Source organism: Anolis sagrei, chromosome 3, assembly GCF_037176765.1.
Source record: "Anolis sagrei isolate rAnoSag1 chromosome 3, rAnoSag1.mat, whole genome shotgun sequence".
NCBI classification, from domain to species: domain Eukaryota; kingdom Metazoa; phylum Chordata; class Lepidosauria; order Squamata; family Dactyloidae; genus Anolis; species Anolis sagrei.
The window spans coordinates 93,138,553-93,160,267 of record NC_090023.1 but is presented as its reverse complement, the minus strand read 5'-3'; the positions used below and the strand labels follow the sequence as shown (position 1 = coordinate 93,160,267).

At 37.1% G+C, this 21,715-nt stretch overlaps 1 protein-coding gene and 1 long non-coding RNA gene across 8 annotated transcripts in view; one reads left to right on the top strand and one right to left on the bottom strand.

Annotated features, from left to right (window-relative positions):
- MID1 (midline 1) overlaps positions 1–21,715 on the bottom strand; it is a 262,583-nt gene that overhangs the window by 85,340 nt on the left and 155,528 nt on the right. For all 4 annotated transcript variants that reach the window (XM_060769940.2, XM_060769943.2, XM_060769939.2 and 1 more), the window contains exon 2: positions 7,955–8,670. In XM_060769940.2, the coding sequence (XP_060625923.2) occupies positions 7,955–8,614 (660 nt within the window). In that variant the 5' untranslated portion in view covers positions 8,615–8,670. The remainder of the gene's footprint in view (positions 1–7,954; positions 8,671–21,715) is intronic.
- LOC132771664 (uncharacterized) lies at positions 8,636–20,935 on the top strand. 4 transcript variants are annotated; one of them, XR_010909675.1, is made up of 5 exons: positions 8,636–8,827; positions 13,714–13,782; positions 16,483–16,542; positions 19,095–19,724; positions 19,891–20,935. It is a non-coding gene; the product is annotated as an uncharacterized lncRNA (long non-coding RNA). The 4 variants fall into 4 exon arrangements; XR_009631101.2 differs by lacking the exons at positions 19,095–19,724; positions 19,891–20,935 and adding an exon at positions 10,764–10,913 and having other exon boundaries at positions 16,483–18,476; XR_009631102.2 differs by lacking the exons at positions 19,095–19,724; positions 19,891–20,935 and adding an exon at positions 9,715–10,019 and having other exon boundaries at positions 16,483–18,476.

Sequence of the window (21,715 nt, the reverse complement as noted above, 5' to 3'; positions counted from 1 at the left end):
GAATGCTTTAAGGTAAATGAAATGATTATGGTTATTAAATGGTAATTGCTGTATAGATTTATAATGTGGGCATATCTTAGCTAACAAATAATCTAACAATCTCTTTTTTCCAATGTCCTTTTACTGTTAGAAAGCCCCCTAGTCTAACAAGATTTTTTAAAAAGCAACATCTGCACTGGGATGAAAACGAAAATGGAACAGAAAAGCACAGATTTTTTGAAAACAAAGCTTGAATTAGGAAAGAGTGGGATTTAATTCTAACTAATCATACTGTAACTATATGTATCTGCCTCCAACAGCCAAGATAAATAGCAGCTGACTCCAGAATTCCTTACTGAGTAAAAACAGAGGTAAAATGGGAAACCAGATATGATTGCATCACTAGTAACTCCTGCCATTTTTAAAAACACAGATTTGTAAGACTAGTCAACAAAATAGAAAGCAGTTTTTAAAAATGAGATGGCACAAAGATTTCATATATTGCAGGTTTTGTGCAATGTAATAATTTTCTTTGGGAGACAATATCTGGATTAATCTGAGTGTGTTAGTATTGTGCATTAGAGAAGTTTAAAAGATTATTTTGATACAATTTGGGGCGGAAACCTCCTCCAAAAACCACTTCTATATATGTAACTATAACAACTTTTAAATGATATTAAGTTGGTGCAGATGTCTCTTCTTCCATAAGTATGAATTTGAAAAGGAGAAATCCTTAATATAAACAGTAACATTCCAGCTTCTATTCAACAATGGCATCACGCAAAACCCAGACTGGAATCCAATAAAGGAATTGAGGAAACCTTCCATAAGAATTCATGAATGAATCAGGACAAGCAGTTTCACAGTGGTATAATTCAGGATAGCTGCATCCATGAGGGTTTTTATTCTATTAGTGTTTTGCTGAATTTAAGCTCTGGCTATAGTGATAGTTGTTCTTTTTTGACACATGTACAGCACTGTGTAAAAGAAACACGGTATGGTCAGTCGACCCTTATGTGGTCCAAGAAAGGAAGAAGAATGGCAAAGTGACTTTCCCCACACCACTGCTTTAAGACATAATAATGTAGCAATGTGTATCCTACCCATTTTATCCTGAATTCAGTAGTTCTACTTGTAGGTTCTTCAAAGGCGACCAGAAGGAGTGTTCTGATTTAGGGAGAACTAAATATAGCATGTAATCCAAGTGTGCCACATTAACTTCAAGCCAGTTTGGTATTTGTTTCACTTTTCCTCTCCTTAAATTACTTATCTCTCTCACAAAATACATTTCCTAATGTCTGAATTGGTATTTTATAATAATTTGGAAAACCAGTTCTGCCAAAAAGTAATTTATTTCAAGGATGAAAATAAGATATTTATTACCTCATTAAGAATGTATATGTTTCTGTATGTGTGTGTTCATGTTCAAGATATGTCATGCATTTGCACTTCCAGAACCATACATCTGTTACATATATCTAACATAATTAAAAGTGTTACTTATTTGGCAAAGTCTTTCCCTAAGTAACTCTGAATAATTAACATATAGGACATATATGTTGTATGAAGATCACTACCCCAGGTTAACTGCAAGTCCTTGACCTACATATTCAAAAGTAGGATGTCTTAATACTACTTTACAAGAATCCACATGAGTGAGAGCTAAATATGAAATGGCTCCGGACTTTGCCAGCTTGTAGATTTAACCGCTGAAATTGATAAATGTTTTATCCTCTTACAACTCATTTCCAGACAGTAACAAGGACTACTGCATGAACTGCTAAGCCAAATGTAGCACACATGCCCCAGTTAGGCCAGTGTAGCAAAACTCTTAATTGAATGGTTCATTTTTGCCACATAAGAAGCGAGATTGTAATGGCATCATTTGTTTAAATAATTAGCAACACTGCTGAGACCAAACACAAGTAATTACCATAGCTTGACACCCAAGAGCTGCTTGTCAAGGCTCACTAGTTGCTGTGCAGTTCGGATGCAGTTATTCAATCATTTCTGTAGACAAACACACTGTTCAAATTGTTGGGATGTTTTAAAGGAAAATAATTAAATTCTCAGGAATTTAATTAATGGGGTTCTCTGCAAAAATACAACACAATTCTGTGCATGTTTATTCAAGCACAATACCTAATGTTGCCGTGGGGTAAGCTCCTGAATAAGTCAGCACAGCAAAGTAGCTTTGAAAGACAATAAGTCTTTGTGGGTTGCTGTGAAAGTTTGTATTTTCCTAAGAAATAGTTTTAAGAATAGCAAAGATACAAAGATGTACAAAGAATCATCAAGTTGGGTAGGAAAGCAATGTATAAGACAGCTAAAAATATAACTTGTAGAATTTGCTTTATTACCATCCCATAATAAACAAAAGCAAAACTTCAGACCATCATGTTGTATATAAATCTTTCTAAACTACATTTAAAAGTTATTATAGCCAGTCTTCTACATTTGGGGATTTAATTTTTTGTAGATTTGATGTTTTGCAGTTTTGATTGACACGTTTTATCTAGGAATTTCTACAGCATGATTATATGGCCAAATTTCATAATAGAAGAGAACTAAAGGATCCAGAGATTCTTAGAGCCCTTCCACACAGCCATATAATCCAGAATATCAAGGCAGAAAATCCCACAATATCTACTTTAAACTGGTTTATCCGAGTATTCCAGTTCAAAGCAGATAATGTAGGATTTTATTCAGCTGTGTGGAAGGGGCCTTAGTTTTCTCTTAGGTTAGAAACAGTGGTTTTTAGTCACAGGTTTTTTTTTCCTATTTTTGTAGTGTCCTGTGCAAGTGTAGATGGCTGACTGTAATCCGTAGAAGAAGTCATGTTATGGGCAAACTACGTGAGACACCACCTACAAATGTAGTAACATAGATGAAAGACCTTCTACAAGAAGTGTGGATATCAAATCCAGTCCCTAGTGCATATCTGTGTAGAAGAAAGACAGTGACTTAACTCTTTGTCTGATGTAATAATTCCAAACTGGATTGGATTTTCTGTTTGCAAGAGAAGAACAATTTTCAGCAGAGGAAATAATGGAAGCTTTTCTTTTAATGCAGGTAGTAAATATAAATAATTCTATTCCTATTGGAGATTTGCAACTGCTTGCAAAAAGGTTAAGCTTACAATCTTCCTGCCAACATCCTGGACTAGTCGCACCCATGCCATCTTGTGTTTTGTACCTTCACATCTTTTACGATCTATGATGACCCAAAGGGGTTTTCTGGGCAATATTTGTTCTGAGTGTGGTTGCCTTTGCCATCTCCTGCAACTGAAAGAGCATGACTTGCCTATGTGAGATTTCCATGATTGAGCAGGAATACAAACCATGCTCACCAGAGCCCAACACTTAAAACTCTACACCGGGTTAACTCATGCTATACCGGCAAATTAATGTTTAAAGGCTATTAGTATAATTACTAATATTGTTAATTGTGTTTCTAAATCTGTTTTGCATAGGATGTGGGAGTGCAAGAAGCCTTGCGGGACTTTTGAAAGTAATCTATTAGAACAAAATCTTATGTAAATGTCCATGCAAGTTGTGTGTCCATAAAAACCTGTATCATAAAAAACCCATTAGTCTTCTTGTTTTGAAAAGTAATATTGTTTCCATTCAGAGCAAACCACTATTTCACTAAATGGGCCTCTTGCTTTTTCCATTACTTTGCTACTAATAATTATGCTCTTATTAATGGGTTCTTTAAAAGTTTCTGTTATATTGATTGGACTGTCCTTAAACTATTCATACAATATCATATTTTCAATATTGCTCTTTATGAAAATATGTCGATAATGTGATTGTTGGAAGATCCTCTTTATATATAACTCTTTTTAATAGATACATTCATCCCAGCTGCAAAATTCATGCAGTCATGGAAAATATTTCTGACCAGAATGTGTATATACATAAGTGATCAACAAAAGTATTATCAATTGTGAGGAAACTTGTAATATAAAAGCAATCCAAGCTGAGGAAGGAATTTCTTTCCTGGACACTTACAATCAAAAGAAACAGAATATTATCTTGCCAATTTAGATCTTTTCTTCTTACAGAAGAGCTTCAATTTTGAACAAGAGAAAGTACAGTAATTAACAATAAAGAATATGTATAAAGGAGCACCTTCAAGTCTGAACTTGGAGCATGTAAAAGATCATTAAAAATCTTGACTGATTTTCACATAGAAAATAGAAAATCTTGCCCTGGAGACTAGGACATGGAACAATGGCTTCAAATTACAGGAAAGGAGATTCCATTTGATCATTAAGAAGAACTTCCTAACTGTTCAGCAGTGGAATTCTTTGAGTGTGGTGGAAGCGACAAAGGTTGTATGGCCATCTCTCGGGGGTGCTTTCAATGCAATTTTCCTGCTTCTTGGCAGGGGATAGGACTGGATGGCCCACAAGGTCTCTTCCAACTCTGTGATTCTATGTTTCTATGATTCCTAAGCACCCCCATGTTCACATAAAATATTGTGAAACTTTTGGACTTACGAAGTAATTTTTATAGCATCAAATGGTACTGTAGTTAAAATAGAAAACAAGATAAAAATGCTCATTTCATTAATTTTGCCATTGATTATGTTGGGAACCACTTTCAGTTTGTTGTAGGTTTTTTTGGGCTATATGGCCATGTTCCAGAGGCATTTTCTCCTGACGTTTTGCCTGCATCTTTTCTAGACTTTTCTAGATGCAGCAACACAGTCTTCTTGAGAAATTCAATGTTCTCTTCCTATAAAAGCAGCACCCAGGACAGAAACAGCTTAGATCTCAAGGGAAGTTTCTTTTTCTGTTGCTAAAGGCTTCACATTTTCATTGCATGGATTTTAAGACTTTTTGTCATCCCATTGCCACGTGGTCAAAGTGAGGCGCAGCCTCAGTTTGAATTGATCACTCTCCACATCATACTAACAGACAACAACAAAAACAACATCTTGACAAAATATTGACCAAATATAGTGCTGTGGCTCCAATACTGCTATTGTTTTGTTTTCTCGTGTATTCTTTTTAACACTTTGCCTAATGAAAACATTGATGAAGCTTCAAAAGCTTGCCTGATGTAAGCTGCTCTGAGTCCCACTTAGGGTGAGAAGGGCAGGATAGAAATATGGTAAATAAACAAATAAATAAATTGGTTGGCTGAAAAACTTAAGTATACAAGATACCTTTTAAGTGAGAAAACGCATGATCTTCCCAATTGTGAGTGGTTCAAAATGCCAGAATTTCCTAAAATAAATTAGCAGTTGTAAAGGGGAAACGGTTCGTTGAGTTCAGGAACTCTTTCCTTTAAAGGCATAGAACTGCATATAATTAATTCTCAACCAATATTTGCACCAGATTTAGTTTCAGAAAGTAAAGTGTGGATTGGCTATAAAATTGAGAATGCATTCAAACATTCGAATATATCAAAATTCTTCAGAATTCTGGTTTCTAGAGGAGGAAAGTGTTCTGATATATGCCGCCTAATTGTTTCTGTCTTAAGTTGAACTAGTTAAGCAAACCTCTTTACCCGCCCTTCGCTTTCTCTGAACTCAATGATTCATTAAATCTCTCACATATTAGGAGAGTGGTAAGCAAAATAGCTGGATTTGGACATCATCATCCACAGACCACAGGTACAAAGTTTTTACAGCCCCCCCCCCCCCACTTTCAATGAGAGCAATTGGGCATTGTGTTACCAACACTGCATCTGGTGCTAAAGAAGTATCTAAAGTATGCCTTGACACTTGCATGTACTTATTATCCACTTCACTCTACATAATATATTTTCAAATTAGACACCATCGTTATATATTTTCAAACCAAATTTGAACTTGAAATTCAAATTTAAACTCCATGGGTCACAAAGCATTGGTGAAATGTACTCCTTGCCAACTACTGTATGATACTTTCACAATAATCCTGTGAAGTGTGCTAGAATATTTTGAAGATGTTATGCTAAAAAAGTTACTCCTGTTTTGAGAGCAAAATCTACATAGAAACACCTGATGGTGTGTCTAATAGCCTGAAACCAAAAGATCTAGAGTGAACATCAGAATGAAAGAATGCACAAAAAGTCTATGAGTCAACAGAGACCCATCTCAATCAATGAGATTTAAGGGATTTCCAAAACTATTTAACTATGAACTGGGAAGCAGACTTTCAACCCCACTCCAGTTATAGACCCTTAACTGTCCATTTATGTATCTAAATTCATATTGTCTGCTTCTGTGGCCATCAGAAAATATTCAGGGCATCTAGCAATAATGCATCATTTTTTAAGTCTCAAAAACTCAAGCTATAAAAACAACTTAAAAATTAAGCAGCCTCACAAAAGCCAAATACAACATGAGCAATAATAACAGATCAAAGCAAAAGAGAAAAGAAATTGCAATTACCATTCAGTCCAATATTTCCAAAACAGCAATGTTGGTGTGTTAAGTGCATAGAACCACAGGACTACAACCAGACTACATTCTATCACTACATTCTACACCTAATTATGGAAAACTTTTAAAATGTATCATGGTAATAACTTTATAGCTAAGACTTCAGTGGAGATGTTTCAAATATATATATTTAAAGAGTGCTGCCCAACCATCAATCAAGCTTTCAGAAAATCACATGTACATGTCATGGTCGATAATGTAAAATACTTCTACTCTATAATTCTAGGACTTCCTTGTTCTAACATTGCATGACACACTACTGTAAATTTCTTTCTTCCCATTGCCCAATTCTTAATAATATTCTTATGTAAACAAAAAATAAAATTATCTGCTGAAGTACTCTGTTTAAGTAAGCCAGAATTGCTTTCTAGGAAACAATAGAACATCTATCAGATAAAAACACAGTGCCCAAAAGATAGTAGTCTTACCATTTTGCTTTTTCTTTCATCTCATGGTCTGTCTACTGCAAACAATCACTGCAGCATTTCCCTAAAGGAATTAGAGGAGGGGGCTTCTGGTTTTCCCATTTCCTTCCCTAGTCTGCTGTTCAGCAATCAATGTGGCAGCTTAAAAAGACATGGACTCACACAAGTGTAAATGTGCCTCCTACATGAAGCTCCTTAAACTTGTTCTTTGTAAAACTAATGAACTAACATGCTCTTTGGCAATGGAACTTTGGAAATGGAACTGAACTGCTGGATCACTCAGCATAAGAAATGATTTTCACTATGGATGTAGATTCTTAAGAACATAGAATGTTTCGGGAATTAGTTTTCCCCTTCTGCTTCTCATGTATTATACACACACATGTGAAAGACAATAACACTCACTTACAATCCAACTGTCTCATTTGACAAGAAGGCACATTCCTAAAAGATAGTGCACATAAAAAATAATACGTGGAACAAATACAAAATGTACTGGAAAGACAACAATGGCATTAAACACACTTTAATTAGAACTCCAATCCTGAATATGCTTCCTACAAGTAAAATACACTGAATTAGATGGGACTTACTTCAGAGTAAACACAGCAGATTGCACTATTAATGGTCTGTCAGGTGGCCTAGGTTATTTCTATCTATGACTGCTATCCAATGGGTTTAAACTGCCTATAGTGTTTTACAAAGCACCAATGCTTTCCCAAACAGCAAGTGGAGCCCCATACATATGTAACACATAGAAGGCAAGTCCAGCATGTATGACAATATGCTTTTACATCTCCAAGGATATTCACAGTAAATTGTCACATTTGAAAAACTGCAATTAAAAGATGTTGACATATACACATGAATGTATTTTGCATCATATTCGTATCAGCTCCTTATTAGAAATACCGGCAGAGTTTGACACTGAGAAATTTAATTCTAATTAAAACTGGAAGTTTATATAATGACTTGTATCAGGTGTGAGTATACCTACAAAAACTGCAAATATCACACATTTGCATATGTCAGCCACATTACAGATGAGCTTAAGATATGACATGTCTTGATGCCACACTCGTGAAGAAATCAAGTATTAAAATAACACTAACCTTTAACTTGTCATAGCGTTCGCTTAAAGCTGCCACCTGGTGATCGCGATGCCTCCCAACCAGTTTACACAAGGCACAGATTAATTGGTCATCAGTCACACAATACATGTTAACTTTCTCATCCTCATGCTCCAGACACATTAATCCTCTGATGTGAGAATCAGGAATAGGCTCAATCAAACGGTGGCCAGTAAATGGCTTCTTGTTTGGGTGAGTCGCTTTTAAGCACTCCTCACAGTAGGAGACCTCACATGTTACACAGGTCTTCACTGCTTCCTGAGCAGGATCCTGGTCACAGAACTGGCAGAGAACTTTTTCACTGGTGGACATGCTGTTGCTATCGAAAGCTCGCTCTCGGCGAGTTTCACTGGGAGAATTGGGCCCGCTCACTGAAGCTTTCTGAAACCTGTCGATAATATTCTGCAGCGTGACGTTGCGCTTGAGTCCGTCTAGACCCCTTTGACTGAGGGTGATGACATAACGACAAGTAGGGCACTGGAAGGCGGTGATAGATTCCACTGATTCGTTGGTGGCACAGTGGGAGACCAAGATACGATGCGCACAGTTGAAACAGAGACTGTGAGCACAAGGCAGCAGCAGCGGATCCTCAAACAGCTCCAGACAGATAGGGCAGGTCAGTTCCGACTCCAGTGTTTCCATCTTCAGGCAAAGCTTTCCTGTGTCATCAGCAAAATCCAGGGAAGCTGATCAGCTATCTGAAAAGCACAACATAAGATTCGATTAGGCGAAGCAGAACAGAGGGGTCAACCACAGGGGGTTGTCAACTTTCACCACTCTCCTTGCTATCATCCAGGCACCTCAGACTGGAAGGCTACACAAAATTTGGGACCTGACTATGCATCAGTAATCAAGGTATTTAAAACTCTATTTCACTTTTATGTTTCTCTAATCTAATCACATTTTTATGACAAGTCCCTTTCTTTTTACCTCTCTTCCCCACCCCTCTCCCTGTTTTAGCAAAAGTTGTAAAAGACCAAGAATAAGAGCCAATGTTTGAAATGTCTGTGCATTGTTCAGAGATGATGTTATAGCTTTAAAATGAGCAAGTGCACATTTACACATATATCAGAAGGAATAATAATAATAACTTTATTCTTATATCCCACCACCATCTTCCCTAAGGGACTCAGACGGCTTACAGATGGCACAAAGTGCCTAAAAACAAACATAAAAATGAAACACAATATAAAAGGTACTATTTTTCTGCTTCAAAAGCTTTTTCCCTTAAAGTATAGAATCTGCTGTAAACTATATAGACATCTGTCTGAATGATTTTAATGTTTAAAAGCAGAAGTAGCAATCAGGAATCATCTAATTTAAAATGAAACAAACTCAAAGTAACTTCTTATTTCTCAACATAATTATGTGACATTTGGGTGACTTCAGGTATGCAGTAGGTTACTTGGAGATTCAAAACATGTGTATAAGTGTATTTACTGAATTATATTCATAATTATAAGGGTTTAAATGAACAACAATATATACAGAAAAAATATACAAGTTATAAGAACAAATACAATGTGAAACAAAGTGACAGTAGATATATGCATTTACAAAGATATATTCATAAGCGTGTTCAGTCAGATCCAAAAGAAAGAAGAAAATATTTAAAAGAGGAAGTAGCATTTCAACATTCATGTCAAAAGTTGTTGAGACAAACATGGTATTTGGCGAATTGAGAATAGACTCAATGAAAATACTTTGGCTTCCTCCCCCCCCCCCCTTTTGTTTTAATACAGTTGTGAATGTGCCAAGAACCTCTGTTGTTTTCTGCCAAGAAGGTCAAAGGCTGTTCTACTGTGCAAATATTCACTTTAACAGACTGCACAGCTCAACAATGACTTTTCTCAGCACGCAATTCAAGAAACTGAAGCAGTTAATTCCACTTCCCCCCTAAAGACATCAGCCCTAAAAATGACTGAAACTTCATTTTGTTTCTTCTTTCACTAATCATGTTGCATGAAATGATTTTGAAAGAGTCGCTCTACGTGGTGCTCCTTCCCTAAGCTCTTGTCAAGGCCCTATCAGTGTTAGAAGCAGACAGGTCAGTGAAGCAGAAGCAAAAACTATGCTTCCAACTCACAGAAATGTACCTCTTCACAGTACAATCTATTTAAGCTTTGTTGCTCATAACTGAGGACTGCTTCAGATGGCCCAGCTGCATGGTCTTTACACTGTAAAGTCGTTGTCCCATTGTGTAAACTCTTTGGGCCCCCACTTTCTCCTCCCCTCTCCCCTAAAATTCACACAGAAATCTTGGTTCATTAAGGGTGAAGGGAGCCTTATGCTCATTAGCAAGCTTGGGAACCAGATCTCTTTGAACCTACTGCATATCCCCACAATTAAATGAAGAGAATTGCAGTTACAGTGACAGGAACACTGTGTATAACCTCGGTCCAAACCATAATAGCATAGAAAAGTTCAACAATGGAGGCAAAGTTCAAGTCACTCTCTAATGCTTATTCATACTTGCTTTGTGGTAAGGGCAGGAAAGTGTTTGTCTCGCAGAGACTAGAACAATATGCCATTTGGTTTCACGCTTAGATGTCAAATATCTGGGCGGCTTTAAAATACACCAAACCAATATGATTTGCTTATTTTTTCAGCAGCAACTATAGATTACTGTGGCTGCTATGATCTTTACTTTGCCAGATGATAACTGCTGCATGGGACTCTAAACCAGCTATTACAAATCATTGCTTTCACATTGCTATTGATGACCCTGCAAGTAAAGAAAGCATGGGAAGACCAACACTGTCTGTCATTCTTTATCTTCTATGTTTGCTAGATGGAAGAGCCCCTGGTTGTGCAGTGGGTTAAAAAACTGAGCTGCTGAGCTTGTTGACTGAAAGGTTGCAGGTTTGAATCCGGGGAGCGGCGTGAACTTCCGCTGTTAGCCCCAGCTTCTGCCAACCCAGCAGTTCGAAAACATGCAAGTGTGAGTAGATCAATAGGTACCGCTCCAACGGGAAGGTAACGGCACTCCATGCAGTCATGCCAGCCACATGACCTTGGAGGTGTCTACGGACAATGCTGGCTCTTCGGCTTAGAAATAGAGATGAGCACCAACCCCTAGAGTCGAGCACGACTGGACTTAATGTCAGGGGAAAACCTTTACCTTAGAATCTTTAGCCAAGTTATTATAGATCCCCTTGTATAAGGTTGGTTAGTCAGAAACGAAAATCAAGTTTGTAGTGTTTGGAATGACAGTGTTTGAAAAAGGAATTATTAAAAAGTTATTCCAAATCATTATGAGTTTGCATAAGAAATTATGCTTTTTAAAAAGTGTCTATTTGGAATAGTAAACATCTTATGACACTTTTTCTTCTTATAAAAGCTACCTCTTCAAAGACAGAAGATAATAATTCTTACTTTCAATATGATCCAAGCAGTTACATCCACTACCTGAAATAAGCGCAGGGGATCAAACTGTGTTAGAGAAACTAGTGTGGTGTAGGAAAATTTAGCACATTGTCTAGATTGTCCCTCTATTTATTTGATCTACGTACTAAGAAAAAGACTATGGAAGTGGACTGCGGTGTAGTGATGTCAGCCCAATTTGGGAGCAGATCCTACGGATAGCGGGTGGGTTCCAATGAGCCCTGGGTATCTATTTTTTTTAACAAGGATGAAGAACAGAGGAAAGTTTAGAGACCGTATCACAGCACATTTCTGAGTTTCAAATATCAAATAAATTGGATGGTTATACTCTACAATACAGATGGGAGAGTGATCCTGTCAATAGTATTTTCCACCTTACTTCCTTAACATTCTAGATAGTGGCACCAGGGGACCATTCACACTACAGAATTACAGCACTATTATTCCACTTTAAATGCCATCATGGCCTCCTGGGGCTCTTCTATTGCCACACCATATTACAAACATTAGGATTCCATAAAATGGAACAATAATGGTTAAAGTGAAATAATAGTGCTATAATTCTTTAGTGTTAATGGCCCCCTGGACTTTCATATGAGCACCAACTATGTCAAGTTGAAATTCCCCTAGAGCATTCAAGAATCCATTTGAATTTGTGCTATAAAGCCAGCTTAATATGACCACCATATCCATGGAAAGCAAAAGCAACTTCCAATCTAAACACCATCAAGAACAAATTTAACCACAATAATTTTTAATATGGTCAGGCTTCTAACTGGTTGTTATTTTAACTCTCTCATGTTTATGTATTGATGTATAATTATATTGATGTAGTATTTTATCTGTACAAGCTGCTCTGAATTCTATTTTTAAAAAGCTGGTGTCACTTCTGAAAGCGCATTATGTCTGGCAGTCACCTGAATCTCAGATATAACCAGAGGAGAATGAAACCCTACAGGTTCTCCAGACTGAAACCATGAAGTGTTTTCATGATCATTACCAGCCTTTTGAAACAAGAATTAGTGCAGTTGGACTGACATAATATGTTCTTACTATGTGGGCTAGTTAACATGCTATTCAGAAATTCTTTATATAGAATATTCCACAATTGTCTGCCTTGATGATTGCCCAAATATGGTTCTTCAGGGATCTTTCTGATCAGGGGAGGATGACGTTGGCAAATGAGCCTTACCTGGTAAAAGCCACCTCAAACCACAGGAGAGATTTGTGCATCCAAGCTCAAAGAACACTCAGACTATAAGTCTCAGATACAACACAATCCCATCAAACGTAGATGAACACTACTTAAAACACAGTATCTATGTAGTATACTGACTGTAATGTGATGTCTATCTTACTGATATATGGCTGAACTTGTGAACTTGTCTTGCTGTGAGGTAATATAAGAATTACAATGGTATTTTCTGATGTGCAGTGCCAGTCACTTCATCATGCTCCAGTCAGTTAGTCATCCTTGTGTAAATCCTGACCTTGACAAGATAGTATTAGATGTATGTGCATATCTGTTCTGGCCATTTTACACTGAGGTGTTTTCTCAATTTTTTTTTAAAAAAACTTAACAGATGCAGGCATGGAGAGAAAGAAAACTGATATACAATTCCTATGTGATAAAAATCAGCAATTTTTCAATATAAATGCTGAAAATGGTAGCTGGGAAAATCAGTTCATGCCATTTAATATGATATATGCACTAGAAGAAAACCATATAGCTATAGATGCCATATAAATTATACATTAAGTTTTTGAAAATGTTAGAGATTTCTGTATGTGAATGTTTTCCACCTGTCATTTATATAGAAATATGTGTAAAAAGCTGGATTCAAATAGAAGGAACCATTCTGATTTCTAATAACATCTTACATATATTTCAGGCATATGTCTTGATTTTAAATATCACTATTTGGTTAAACACTTTAATGTACTATTGCTAATGGGCTTCTTATAACGCAGTCCAGAACACATTTTGGTGCCTCAAATGTTTGACCTATTTCTGTGTATATTTGACCTCCTGATTCCAAAAATGGCACCAGTTTTCCACTATTCACTCTAAATTTTGAAATACAGAACTTACGTTATCTATGAGTTGCCATCTGCTTGCGCACAGAAATCTATGATAACCATATTTAAGAAACACTATTGATGTTTCTTAGATATGGTTGAAGTGCTTTTGGATAACCTGTTTCTAAAAATTAAAAGAAATGGCAAATAATCAGCAATTAGTAGAAGTAGTGGGACAAAGCACTTATTCGTTCCATATTTGCTGTATCTCTTCTTCAGATCTGCTCCAAATAAATCATGTTACCTCCCAAAACACACCCAATCTCATTTGATTTCAGAAGCTGGAGGGATTTCGTCCTGGTTCGTACCCAGATGGGAGACCACCAGACAATTCCAGAATTCACTAGGTAAGTCTAGGGGTGGTTCTAGACAGGGGAAATGTCTGGCCCAACACAGGTATAAAAAACCACACACCAGCAAAAGAACCCTCTTGCTGTCCTGGTGGGGGGGGGGGGGGAGCAGATGCCCTGCCAATCCTTCCAGTAGGGCACTTGGACACAAAAGACAACCCCCCAGAAAAGCCTCTAAAAGAAAAAAAAATTACTTACCTGGCCAACATTTCCCTGCTGCCGGCCCTCTCATAGTGTGTAGAAATGATGTACCAAGAGAAGGGGGAGGGAGCCAGAAGATGACCAGAAGCAGGGAAATTCCAGTGGGGTAAGTATTTTTTTCTTTTTAAGGCTTTTAAAGGGGTTTTGGGAAGAGATGGGGTTTTTCGGGCTCCAGAAGTGTGGATTGGGACCAGAAGTCACGCAAAGCAATCCCTGGGCCCAACCCACGCAGTGCCTACAGCTGGAAAGACCCAGGTATTTCCAGCTGTCAAATTACTTTGACACAAAGCAGTACTTTCCTGCTTTGTACCGAATTAATTTGCTTTTACCTGAGGTATCATTTGGACACCCAGGAAAAACTCAGAAGCTTGCACATTTTGTGAACTGTCTGGATGAGCCCTTAGAAATAATCCTATCTGAAACCCTGGGGATACATGTTCATCAGTCAGGGCTGACAATAATGAACTAGATGAATCAATAGACTTTCAGTGTAAGGTTGGTTCCTTTGTCCCATTCCAAAAACCATGCTAGCATCATACTCTGATGTGGCTTGCCAATAGGTATCTCAGCTTTCATCTGTGAAATAGGAGGGTATGCACAGTCGTATATGGCTGAAACTCCTCAAACATTATCAATCAGAAATGCACTAAATGATCAAGGTCTTTGAAGACAGCAAATGTCACTGAGTTCTCTAAGGAATAATAATGGCTGACTGTAATCAATCTTATGTACACATCCATGGAGTAAATTACTGTGAGCACATGAAGGGTACTTCTAAACACACATTGTACTTGAAATAACTTTTGTGTTTAAAGATGTTTTAATAATAAAGGATGGGAGAAATAATTTTCCCTTCCCCTGCAAGTGGAGAAAACTAATAACAGTTTGCTCACCAGGTCTGAGCTTCATACAATAAAAACAGCCCCAGACACCTGCCAATCTTCTAGCAAAACTGCTTAAAACGGGGAGGGGGAAGTAACAAATGGGCAGTGAAAAAGAAAAGCTGATTTATAGTAGATCTAAACCTCCTCTAACATAGGAACACATTTCCATTACTGTTACAAATTTAGGCTAGGGCAAATACATTTCTAAAAAATGCTGAATAGCACTTAGGATGCAAGAGCTTTGGGTTAACCATAGCTTTGGCTGGCCTGTTATTAGTCATTGGTCATCTTGGCCAGTTATAGAAGACTGATGGCTCATTTGAGTCTTCATTCTTAATCCTAGCTATCAGTTTGCCTGGAGGTATGAGGTAAAGGAGGAGGAAAATAACTCTTTAAAATTGTAAGGCAAATGGGTCAGTAAGGCCAAATCTTATGACTGAAGTGAATGTAGCATAGAAAATAAACTACTCAAATCTCATCTATTTCCGGAATTACATTCTTACCAAGCAGCACAAAAATGTTCCACCATTTCAAACAGTGAAGCAGAGATGCAACCAATGTTTCAGCACCCACCCCCCTTATGTATGAGGCCCAAGTCAATTTCCCCATTGCTATCCACTAAAAAAGGAAAGAAAGTAAATAACTAGCTAAATAAGCGTTGGTTCTTGAGAAACACAGCATTTGATATTGGATATCTCAAATAAAAAGCAAAATGACTCAGTATAAAATATTGTATTGGTTACAGCAAGCAGGACAGCGGATTGTCCCACATTAAACTATAACTAAAATGCCATGTTACATGATCAAACATTTCTCTGTGTCATAACAAAGTCATTAGAACAAATTTGCAAAGCTTGCCAGTACATCACCAATAAACAAAGTCTCCTTCAGATAGTCAGCAAATGTTTTTGATGCTTGCAAGTAACTATAAGTTTAAAACAACAAAGAACAACAAGCAACAAACCAGGAAAAATCAGCTTTGTCCCACACTGGATATGTCTGACATAAGACCACAGACATGATTAACAGAATACGTTTTTGGCCACGAAAGGTTTATTGCCAGATGTCAAAACATAATACTTCCTTTGCATTGTAACAAAAGTGTAATAAAGATTTTGAAAAATGTCCTAAACCAGCTTCAAGTTTTTTTATAAAGCAAAAGTTAATGCAAACAACAAGATCAAAGCCAAAGAAACCATTTGCTAACCCACTGAGTTATTTCAAACTTGCTTTAAAACAAAATCCCAAACTTTTGTGAAGTATCCACCAGACTGTATACGCACCGATGCTTTTGAGTCTAAGTTTACTTGCCGACACATTGCTGTCAAATGTTCAAGCTGATTCTCCCCAGAAAACAGTGGAAAGCCACAGAGGGCTACAGTTGCCTCCCTGAGCAGCAGTAATCCTGGACTCTCTGTGCTGTTGAATGTATGTGTAACTGTGAGACAGCTGATGCTGAAGCACAACAGGAAAATCTGCCCTACAATTCCAGGAAGGCCAGCTCCACCTAATCACCTCCGTCAGAGTTTGGGCACTGAAATCCGCCTCTGCAACAGCCTGGCTGCCTTTTGTCACTGGCACTAAAGCAAACTCTCCCCTTTCTTTTTTTCAGCATTCAACATCTACCGAGCGAAAAAACTGCAAGGATCGGATTCTCCCACAGTGCATCCATGTAAGCCACCCAACAATGATGGCTTGTAATAGGGGCACTGGGCTTTGCTGCCACATTATTTGAACAAGTGGAAACTCAGCCTGCTGTGTAATTAATCCAGGGCTGAATAATGAATTGCAGTTCCCATGCCTGTAAGGGGACACTGACCTGAACCAGCAAAACCTGTCATGCCCCCAACAGTTCAAAACTTTCATATTTTCTCATGGATGCAGTATCACACCATTTAGCATCCAACTGTTACATTTATAGAAGTGTATATTTGATCAGTCCCTTGATCTAGTTCAACAATCAGATGGAACAATAGGAAAAATCATTTAATATTAAATAAAAGACTTTTCTCTTAAGATGGTGCTGTCTGGGGAAGGTAGAAGGACAACCTGAAACCACATTTGATTTTCTCTAATCTCTTTGATTAGTATGAAATGTGAAAAGCAGAAGTTCTCTTAAAATACATTGCTTTATTGTAGCCTTGAATCTTGAATCTTGAAAAGTCCCTCAAAATCTACAGTGAACTCTCTTGAAACACAGCTCCTTTGCAACTTACCATTGACAGTTATATGGCCATGGAATTGAATATCTTTAATTACATCAAAAATGCTGCCATTATAGTCAATACCGGTGGATTATCAATATGTACATGTTGTATAAAAAGGATTCTTCCTTGCCTTTCAATTCTTTTGATCCATAACAGACATTTGCTGTTCAAGTAAGGTGTTAAATGATTCACATGAAAGTGGAAGCAGCAGGAATGAACTGCTTCCTTCTGTTCCAATTTTCACGTTGTACTGCTGCCTACCATGTTTATTGTGGAATGAAAAACGCATTAAATGCCTGGGAGAATGGATTCAGATCAACATTCAATCCACTCTTCATCCAAGAGACAATTTTCAATTTAATTTGCCTTTTTGAGTACTGGTAATTTGATTTCCTCCACACACACTCACCACATCTTTCATTACAAGAATGATCAGAGTTGCATGACATTTAAACTACCATGGACCCTGTAGTTCAGTGGTTCTCAACTTTCCTAATGCTGTGACCTCTTAATATAGTTACTCGTGTTGTGGTGACCTCCAACCATAACATTATTTTCATTGCTACTTCATAACTGTAATTTTGCTACTGTTTTGAATCATCGTGTAAATATCTAATATGCAAGATGTATTTTCATTCACTGGACTAAAATTGGCACAAATACCCAATATGTCCAAATGATGGAATTGAAACAAATGTGGCACACAGAACTCCTGTGGCCATCAGAAAATACTAGAAGGGTTTGGTGGGCATTAGAGTTGTAGTTCACCTACATCCAGAGAGCACTGTGAACTCAAACAATGATGGATCTGGACCAAACTTGGCACAAATATTCAATATGCCCAAATGTGAACACTGGTGGAGTGTGGGGAAAATAGACATTGAACATTTGGGAGTTGTAGTTGCTGGGATTTATAGTTCACCTACAATCAAAGCGCATTCTGAACCCCACCAATGATAGAATTGGGCCAAAGTTTCCACATAGAACCCCAATGACCAACAGAAAAATAGTATTATTGACTTCCCTATGTTTACTTGTTTAAAATCATTTTAAATCATTTTACAGCACAATGCTCTTTTCAAAAGGTGTGCTAAATAGAAGCACAACATTGAATCACCAATTTTATTAATAGCCCACAAGTGTGATTCATATAGTTCCTCTAAGGAACGGGATCACACCACAGAAAAGGGGCTTTCCCTTGCTGCTGTGTGTGTACAGAAAGGAACATATGCTTTAGGCACAATCAGCAATAGAGCAGAAAACACAGCAGGATTTTCTAACCATAATGCTGTCTATTTACCTACTAAAGAGAAGTGCAACCAATCCAATCTATTTTCAGTGCAGTTACCCTATATTTAGAAAAGTGACATTTTAAAGCAAATAAATTCTAGCAAAATTATATGTGGTATTTCATTTCTACTGATTAGAGGTGCTATACTACAAACCTTCTGTAAATGTTCTTTCACTTCTATATATAAAGGCCTTCACCCAATTGTTGAGCCAATGCACACTGGCTATTAGATTCACTTAGATTTACGTAACTGTTGAATTCTATAACTTTGATTCAATGGGTTTAACCTAGTTGAGATCAAAATTTTAATTTAGTCCAAAGTCTATACACAGAAGAAAAATGTACCAATTTTAAGGTTGATGTCACATACTTCCTTTTTCACCATGTTCCTAAGATGATGCAACATTTGAACATGCCAAACATTTGTTTGCAAACATACATGTAATTGACATGCAGTAATTAAAAAATCCATGACGAGCTACAGATCTCTGTGAAATAACAAATATTACATGAAATGGCCCAAAGTCTGGTGTGGATTAGTGAGAGTCCAGTGTGTGTGTGTAGTTACAGTTGCAAAGAAATAGCTATGCTTACATTAGAGTCTGATGCTCTGTTTCATATTGAGTGTATGAATCTAAAAATGCTTCCTTTCAACCTGGGCACTTTCTGTGCAATTATGCTTACTTTTTTCTCATGCTTTCACTAAATTTTATGATGTTTCTATAGGACATCATGAGAAAAACATTTTTCTCCATATTCCCCCATGAAACTTCTTCGCTATCCTGGAAAACAGAAAAAAGTGACTTTCTAACAGAATTGAACTTCAACACTCCCTATTTGTTATGATCTATATAAATGAGTTTGGCCATTCCATTGACTAATGTCTGCAAGTTTACCCATCACTTTAACCTTTCCCTTTCCAAATTTTCTTTTCATCATGTTCTTTACAACTATGCAATGCTTTTGACACAGGAGGAGGGGGGGGGGGGGATCACAAGCCTGAAAAAGTTACAGAAAATGAACACATCAAACTACTCCGGGACTTCCAAATTCAGACTGACAGAGTTTTGGAGCACAATAATCCTGAACTCAAAGATCGTGTTAAAAAACCAAGTATGGATCATCGATGTTGCAATCCCAGGTGACAGCAGAATTGAAGCGAAACAACTGGAAAAGATCGAAGTGCAAAGACTGGCACAGTGGTGATCGGCACACTGGGTGCAGTGCCTAAAGACTTTGGCCTGCACTTAAACACAATAGGCACTAACAAAATTACTATCTGTCAGCTGCAAAAGGCCACCCTACTCAGATCTGCATGCATTATTCGCTGATACATCACACAGTCCTAGATGCTTGGTAAGTGTGCGACATGTGATCCAATACAACAGCCAGCATAGTGGTCTTTTTTTCTGTGTACTAATCTTGTTGTGCTAATTGTTATTATTATTATTATTATTATTATTATTATTATTATTATTATTATTTTCTTTACATCAACTTTTTCCTTTCCATCCAAATTTAGGTAGAATAATGACTGAAACTGCAACAAGGGAGAAGCAAGGAGAGAAACTGCCATTTAACATTGTATCATACTCCCAATTAAAATCCTCCCAACATTTCTGGATGAAAAAAATATGAAGATTATCTAACTAAAGATTGACATCCATTCCAATAAATGTATGGGATGTAAACTAGCCTCTTAATTTTACAAGTTCTTCATACAAAATAAATTCTTCCGAGATAGAACTTGAAACTGAAATGGACAACCTATAGAACTGCTTATCCCAATGTGACTTGCCATTAGATGATAGCTTCTTTTCAGAACAATCCACAGATACAAAGCAACAGATAGGAATTGTGTTTATTCTGCTGTTCTTGCTATGCCACTTCTGCTTCTTCAATCAACTCCATGGGTGCACTGCGAGAGCTATGCATTATGGGTTTAAAAAAACTTCTGGAGAAAAGTTATACATTTGAAGCATAGCAAACAGGGGCCATGTAAGTTGGGACTTGACTTAGTCCAATACAGTAGAGTCTCGCTTATCCAACAGATAAACGTTGGATAAACAAAAATGTTACATAATGAGGGATTAAGAAAAAGCCTATTAAATGTCAAATGACATTATGATTTTACAAATTAAGCACCAAAACATCATGTTTTACAACAAATTGACTGAAAAAGCAGTTCAATGCATGGTAACGTTATGTACTGTAGTAATTACTGTATTTATGAATTTAGCATCAAAACATCTCAATGTATTGAAACAGCTGTGGATTGGGTGGGAGGCAGATTGTATTGGATAATACAGAATGTTGGATAAGCAAAAGTTGGATAAGTGAGATTCTACTGTATCTTTGTTTTGAGAAAGCTATTGGCTAATCAGAAATTAAAATAAATGTTTCTTTCACAGTGTAGATTGGACATCAAATTAACCAAGCCAAAGTAGAGTGAGACTAAAGAAATTCATAAAAGAGGATCTATGTTGTAGCTACTTTGTATTAAAGGCCCCAGGGCAATGAAAAAATAATAGATTTGTACATTGTTATTAAACTTTTTGTTAACATTGCTGCATTGCTGCATTGTGTGTGATTAATACAGTGGTTCCCAACCTTTTTTTGACCAGGGACCACTTGAACAGAGACCTCTTTGAGCAGGGACCACTCTCCAACATTAGTGCCAAAAGGGTTATGAATCTGTTTTTGGTCAACTTTAGATTCGGTTTGGTTATTTGGGCTGCTGATTCAGAAAATTGCATTGGATAGACCACATCAGCTCTAGTTTCTTATACGGGACATATGCCATCCAGTAGTCACCATCTGCTCGCCCAATAAAACCGTATTTAATAAGCCTCTGCATTATAAGAGGGTGTTGTGAGACCAGTTGTTCTTGTTGCAACGGTGTAGTAATGGTGAGGCCACAGATCATATTTTAGTTCTTGTGGACCACTGGTGGTCCACAGACCACAGATTGGGAACCACTGGATTAATATCACATAGTTTAGCAGTTGTGTCAGAGACACTAGACTTTCTTCATTTAGGAGACAATGATCTTTTAAAGCTGAATGCTGAATAAAAACACTATCTTGTTTAAATAAAGAAGTATACATGTTTGAATTTGATATAAGATTGCTAGAGTAATTTGCCCAGAAAGTGGTTTTTTTTTTTGTTTTTTTGTTTTTTGTATTTAGTAGCTAAGCCATGAAGTCTAGTTGGACCACTTCAAAGGCAGGGAAGGATTAGAAAACCCATACTGAGCTGAGTAACAAATCTATCACTCACAAGAAGGATATGAGCAGAAACTTTGTGTGTCTCCATGACCAAATCATCATGGTAATGAACACATTGGG